General features: G+C 70.7%; 2 protein-coding genes across 2 annotated transcripts; one reads left to right on the top strand and one right to left on the bottom strand.

Moving 5' to 3' along the window:
- Positions 1-56: 56 nt before the first annotated feature.
- LOC121348553 (nuclear receptor subfamily 1 group I member 2-like) lies at positions 57-1,833 on the top strand (the record flags this gene model as incomplete). Its single annotated transcript, XM_041458219.1, has 3 exons — positions 57-289; positions 377-567; positions 1,802-1,833. Coding segments are annotated over 3 exons (456 nt in total), but the record flags the coding sequence as incomplete, so codon positions are not given.
- A 578-nt stretch (positions 1,834-2,411) lies between these two features.
- Positions 2,412-6,981, bottom strand: TOMM40L (translocase of outer mitochondrial membrane 40 like; the record flags this gene model as incomplete). Its single annotated transcript, XM_041458221.1, has 9 exons — positions 2,412-2,655; positions 2,734-2,836; positions 2,920-2,996; positions 3,619-3,741; positions 3,801-3,906; positions 3,986-4,087; positions 5,296-5,388; positions 5,488-5,555; positions 6,777-6,981. Coding segments are annotated over 9 exons (1,017 nt in total), but the record flags the coding sequence as incomplete, so codon positions are not given.
- Between the last annotated feature and the right edge of the window lie 4 nt (positions 6,982-6,985).

Below are 6,985 nucleotides of genomic sequence, written 5' to 3'. Positions count from 1 at the left end.
CCTTACTGTCCCCACGTGTCCCCAGTCCGTCCCCACGATTCCCCACCCGCCCCCAGAGCCACCCCGCCTGTCCCCGCGTGTCCCCAGCCCTGTCCCCTCGCTGTCCCCAGCCCGAAGTGCGCCTGCTGGTGCCCAGCCCTCCGGGCGCGGGTGTCGCCGCGGGGGTGTCGCTGTCGCCGTGCGAGGAGGCGCTGCCGGACGTGCTGTCGCTGCTGCCGCAGTTCGCGGACCTGAGCACGTTCATGATCCAGCAGGTGATCAAATTCGCCAAGGAGATCCCGGTGTTCAGGTGCGCGGGGCGGGGACGCGGCGGGGCGGCGCTCAGTGCCACCCCCCTGACGTGTCGCCGTGTCGCCGCGGTGTCCCCTCCCGGCAGGAGTTTGCCGCTGGAGGCGCAGATCTCGCTGCTGAAAGGAGCCACGCTGGGGATCTGCCAGATCCGCTACAACACCATCTTCAACCCCGCCACCAAGGCCTGGGAGTGCGGCCAGCGCTGCTACACCATCCACGACGGGGCCCTGGGTACCGCGGGGACACCGGGGACACCGGGGACACCCGGGACACCGGGGACACTGGGGACACCCGGGACACCGGGGACACCCGGGACACCCGGGACACCAGGGACACTGGGGACACCGGGGAAACCGGGACACCCGGGACACGGGGACACCGGGAACACCCGGGGACATCGGGAACACCGGGGACACCCGGGACACCCGGGACACGCGGGACACCGGGGACACGCGGGACACAGGGGACACCGGGGACACCGGGGAAACCGGGACACCTGGGACACCGGGAACACCGGGGACACCGGGGCACCAGGGACACCAGGGACACCCGGGACACTGGGGACACCCAGGACACCAGGGACACGCGGGACACCCGGGACACCGGGGAAACAGGGACACCCGGGAACACCGGGGACACCCGGGACACCCGGGACACCGGGGACACCGGGGACACTGGGGACACCCGGGACACCGGGGAAACCGGGACACCGGGGACACTGGGGACACCCGGGACACCGGGGACACTGGGGACACCCGGGACACCGGGGACACCGGGGACACTGGGGACACCCGGGACACCGGGGAAACCGGGACACCGGGGACACTGGGGACACCCGGGACACCGGGGACACCGGGGACACTGGGGACACCCGGGACACCGGGGAAACCGGGACACCGGGGACACTGGGGACACCCGGGACACCGGGGACACTGGGGACACCCGGGACACCGGGGACACCCGGGACACCCGGGACACCAGGGACACTGGGGACACCGGGGAAACCGGGACACCCGGGACACGGGGACACCGGGAACACCCGGGGACATCGGGAACACCGGGGACACCCGGGACACCCGGGACACGCGGGACACCGGGGACACGCGGGACACAGGGGACACCGGGGACACCGGGGAAACCGGGACACCTGGGACACCGGGAACACCGGGGACACCGGGGCACCAGGGACACCAGGGACACCCGGGACACTGGGGACACCCAGGACACCAGGGACACGCGGGACACCCGGGACACCGGGGAAACAGGGACACCCGGGAACACCGGGGACACCCGGGACACCCGGGACACCGGGGACACCGGGGACACTGGGGACACCCGGGACACCGGGGAAACCGGGACACCGGGGACACTGGGGACACCCGGGACACCGGGGACACGTGCTCAGGGAGCTGGGCAGCCGGGATCCGCGGGGACTTGGATCTGCCAAGGGGATTTGGGATCACCAGGGGGGATTTGGGATCTGCTGGGGGGGCTTGGGATGTGATCCCAGGGAATGGGGCAGGACAAGGGGACAGAGCCTAGAGCCGTGCCAGGGAGGAGCAGGGTGGGAATTTCCGTGGCGCTGTCACTCGCTGTCCCCAGCCCGCCGTGTCCCCACGGGTCCCTGTGGCACCTGCATGGCCCGGCCTGGCGGCTCCCTGAGCAGGACGGTGCCACTCACCCGCTGTCCCCGCTGTCCTGTCCCTGCTGTCCTGTCCCTGCTGTCCCCGCTGTCCTGTCCCTGCTGTCCTGTCCCTGCTGTCCTGCTGTCACCTGTCCTGTCCCTGCTGTCCTGTCCTTGCTGTCCTGCCATCCTCTGTCCTCTCCCTGCTGTCCCCACTGTCCTCTCTGCCCTGTTCCCTGTGCTGTCCCTGCTGTCCTGCCCCTGTCCTGTCCCTGCTGTCCCCACTGCCCCCGCTGTCCCTGCTATCCTGTCCCCTGTGCTGTCCCCTCTGTCCTGTCCCCCGTGCTGTCCCCTGTCCTGTCCCTGCTGTCCCCACTGTCCCCGCTGTCCCCTGTGCTGTCCCCCGTGCTGTCCCTGCTGTCCTGTCCCCTGTGCTGTCCTCTGTCCTGTCTGCCGTGCTGTCCCCTGTGCTGTCCTGTCCCCTGTGCTGTCCCCTCTGTCCTGTCCGCCGTGCTGTCCCCTGTGCTGTCCTGTCCCCTGTCCTGTCCCTGCTGTCCTGTCCCTCTGTCCTGTCCCCCGTGCTGTCCCCCGTGCTGTCCCTCAGCCCACGGTGACGCTGAAGCCGCAGTGGAATCGGCTCCTCCAGTGGTTCAGGAAGGCGCCCAGCGCCAGCGTCACGGGCAGGGGGGGCAGCTTCTTCTCCAGGACCCCTCCCACGCTCCAATTGCTGTCCAGGAGCCCTGCGGGGACACCGCGGCGACAGCTGAGCGCCACCAGCAGGCGACAGCGGCCGCGGGAGCCGCGGGGGCCGCGCCCACCTCTGAAGACGACGTTGGCCCGCGGCAGGCTGAGCTGGTAGCCGAAGGCGAAGCTGCTCTCCTGCAGCCGCGTGTTGGCCTCCAGCTCCACCCCCACCTGCACCTGCGGGCGACAGCGCGGTCACGGCGGCTGGGGACACCGGGGACACCCTGGGGGACACCTGGGACACGCTGGGGGACACGCACCTGCTCGTTGGCACGGTGGTAGTAGCTGGCGTGGGCGCCGCCGTAGCCCACGTTGAGCGTTGTCACCCAGTTCGGGGCTGCAACGGAGAGACAGCGTCCACAGGTGTCCCCAAGGTGTCCCCGAGGTGTCCCCAAGGCATCCCCCTGGTGTCCCCAAGGTGTCCCCAAGGTGTCCCCGAGATGTCCTCAAAGCATCTCCAGGTGTCCTCAGGTGTACCCAAGGTGTCCCCAAGGCATTCTCAGGTGTCCCCAGGTGTCCCTGAGATGTCCCCAAGGTGTCCCCCAGGCATCCCGAGCTGTCCCCAGACATCTCCAGGTGTTCCCCAGGTGTCCCCAAGGCATTCCCGAGGCATCCCCCAGTGTCCCCAGGCATCCCCAGCTGTCCCAGCTGTCCCCAGGCATCCCCAGCTGTCCCCAGTGTCCCCAGCTGTCCCAGGCATTCCCAGCTGTCCCAGCTGTCCCCAGTATCCCCAGCTACCCACAGGTGTCCCCAGGCATCCCCAGCTATCCACAGGTGTCCCAGCTGTCTCTGGTGTCCCCAGCTGTCCCCAGGCATCCCCAGGTGTCCCCAGCTACCCCCAGGTGTCCCAGCTGTCCCCAGGCATCCCCAGCTGTCCCCAGTGTCCCCAGCCGTCCCCAGGCATTCCCAGCTGTCCCCAGGCATCCCCAGGTGTCCCCACTGTCCCCGGCTGTCCCTACCCGAGTACTTCCCGGCCAGGGTGAGGATGGCTCCCTCCTCGCCGGGCCGCCGGTGGTACACGAGCTCCCCGCCGAGCACCAGGCGGGCGGTGACGCTCTGCAGGAAATGTGCCACCACGATCACTGCGGGGACAGCGACAGCGCGGCCTCAGCGGCGCCAGGGCCACCTCGGGGACGCTCACCGGAGCCGCCCAGCAGGTCGGGGTTGCCCAGCGTGAGCGTGGCCGTGCAGTCCTCGCCGCGGTACTCGCCGTCGAACTGCCACGTCACGAACTTGGCCTGGTGCGTCTGGGGACGGGGACAGCGGCGCTGGCAGCGGGGGACACGCGGGGACGCGGCGGGCGCGGCGGGGGCACGCCCGGCTCACCTGGAACACGGCCTTGGCGCGGAGGCGCTCGCCCAGCAGCTGCACGGCCTGGGCGTTGAGGCTGCCCGAGCTGTCCATGTCCCCGAGCAGCGTGGGGAACACCTGGGGACAGCACGGTGTGGGGACGGGGACACAGCTGGGGACACCTGGGGACAGGGGAACACCTGGGGACAGCACGGAGTGGGGACGGGGACACGCCTGGGGACACCTGGGGCCACCTGGGGACAGGGGAACACCTGGGGACAGCAGCATGAGGGACAGGGACACCTGGGGACACCTGGGGACAGCATGGTGTGAGGACCGGGACACAGCTGGGGACACCTGGGGACACTTGGGGACAGGGGAACACCTGGGGACAGCACGGAGTGGGGACAGGGACATGCCTGGGGACACCTGGGGACACCTGGGGACACCTGGGGACAGGGGAACACCTGGGGACAGGGGAACACCTGGGGACAGCGTGGTGTGGGGACGGGGACACAGCTGGGGACACCTGGGGACACCTGGGGACAGGGGAGCACCTGGGGACAGCGTGGTGTGGGGACAGGGACAGGGACATGGGGAACATCTGGGGACAGTGCTGCGTGGGGACAGGGACAGGGACACAGGGACAGAGAACACCTGGGGACAGCACGGAGTGGGGACGGGGACACGGCTGGGGACACCTGGGGACAGGGGAACACCTGGGGACAGCAGCGTGAGGGGGGACAGCGTGGTGTGGGGACGGGGACACAGCTGGGGACACCTGGGGACACCTGGGGACAGGGGAGCACCTGGGGACAGCGTGGTGTGGGGACAGGGACAGGGACATGGGGAACATCTGGGGACAGTGCTGCGTGGGGACAGGGACAGGGACACAGGGACAGAGAACACCTGGGGACAGCACAGCATGGGGACAGGGACAGGGAACAAGGCGACATAGGGACACAGGGACACAGGGACAGGGGGACATGGGGACGGCCACAGAGCCACCACCGAGTGTCCCCAGCTCCGGCCTGGGGCTGGCTGGGACGTGCCAGTGGCACTGTGGCCACGGTGAGGCCACCAACGAGCCCAGGGCCACCCGGGCCCACCTGGGGCCACCAATGTCCCTGAAGCCACCAGTGACCCCGAGGCCACCAATGTCCCCAAGGCCACAGGACCACCCCGAGACCACCCAGGGTAGAGGGCCACCCCCCACGCCGGGGCCACCCTTGTGTCCCAGACGGCCACAAGGCCCCGTTGGTGGCCCGGGGGTGACCACGAGGCTGCAGAAGGGGTGGCAGAGGGTGACGAGGCCGGTGCCACCCGCGGCCCCCCCGCGCTGTCACCTCGGCGGGCCCCAGCTGGCGGTCCCCCACGAAGGTGGCGTTGAAGCGGTAGCCCGAGGGGCCCAGGGTGCTCATGTGCACCGTGTGTGTCACCTGCGGGGACAGCGCGGTCACGCGGGACGGGGACGGCGCGGGGGGAGGGGGCGCGCACGGCCACCCCCCCCCGGTGTCCCCCGGTGTCACCTCCCCGACCTGGAAGTGGCTGCTCAGGGTCTTGGTGACGATCAGCTTCACCCCCTCCAGCTGCGGCGGGAACACCTCTGCGGGGACACGGCTGTCACCCCTGGGGACAGGGCTGTCACCCCGGGGACAGGGCTGTCACCCCTGGGGACACGGCTGTCACCCCCAGGCACGGCTGTCACCCCTGGGGACACGGCTGTCACCCCACGGGGACACGGCTGTCACCCATGGGGACACGGCTGTCACCCCATGGGGACACGGCTGTCACCCCCAACACGGCTGTCACCCCTGGGGACACGGCTGTCACCCCATGGGGACACGGCTGTCACCCCTGGGGACACGGCTGTCACCCACGGGGACACGGCTGTCACCCCATGGGGACAGGGCTGTCACCCCTGGGGACAGGGCTGTCACCCCTGGGGACACGGCTGTCACCCCGGGGACACGGCTGTCACCCCTGGGGACACGGCTGTCACCCCCAGGCACGGCTGTCACCCCTGGGGACAGGGCTGTCACCCCACGGGGACAGGGCTGTCACCCCCAACACGGCTGTCACCCCACGGGGACACGGCTGTCACCCATGGGGACAGGGCTGTCACCCCCTGGGGACACGGCTGTCACCCCTGGGGACACGGCTGTCACCCCCAGGCACGGCTGTCACCCCTGGGGACAGGGCTGTCACCCCACGGGGACAGGGCTGTCACCCCCAACACGGCTGTCACCCCACGGGGACACGGCTGTCACCCATGGGGACAGGGCTGTCACCCCCTGGGGACACGGCTGTCACCCCTGGGGACACGGCTGTCACCCCCAGGCACGGCTGTCACCCCTGGGGACAGGGCTGTCACCCCACGGGGACAGGGCTGTCACCCCCAACACGGCTGTCACCCCACGGGGACACGGCTGTCACCCATGGGGACAGGGCTGTCACCCCCTGGGGACACGGCTGTCACCCCTGGGGACACGGCTGTCACCCCCAGGCACGGCTGTCACCCCTGGGGACAGGGCTGTCACCCCACGGGGACAGGGCTGTCACCCCCAACACGGCTGTCACCCCACGGGGACACGGCTGTCACCCATGGGGACAGGGCTGTCACCCCCTGGGGACACGGCTGTCACCCCTGGGGACACGGCTGTCACCCCCAGGCACGGCTGTCACCCCTGGGGCCCCATCGCTGTCCCCGCCCCGTGTCCCCTCTGTCCCCATCCCCTCAGCCCACTGTCCCCTCCCCGTGTCCCCTCTGTCGCCTCCCCGTCCCCCGGACTGTCCCCATCCCCACAGTGACCGGGGGGACTCTGACCTTTTGTGGCCAGCGCCACCGCCGCCCTTTGCCCGGGGTGTCCCCACTGTCCCCCCGCCGGGGGCCGAGGGTCGGTGACACCGCGGGTGACAACCTTCGGCCCGCGGGGCCCCCGGCCCTGGGGACACGGAGGGGACACGGAGGGGACACGGAGGGGACAGGGCCCCCCCGCGCTGCCCCTCGGCCCCGCCGTGTTTGCCCGGGGGGGG

Source organism: Pyrgilauda ruficollis, unplaced genomic scaffold (assembly GCF_017590135.1).
Source record: "Pyrgilauda ruficollis isolate IOZ18807 unplaced genomic scaffold, ASM1759013v1 scaffold1265, whole genome shotgun sequence".
NCBI classification, from domain to species: Eukaryota; Metazoa; Chordata; class Aves; order Passeriformes; family Passeridae; genus Pyrgilauda; species Pyrgilauda ruficollis.
Note: the sequence above shows the minus strand (reverse complement) of the source record. Positions and strands in the feature narration are given on the sequence as shown.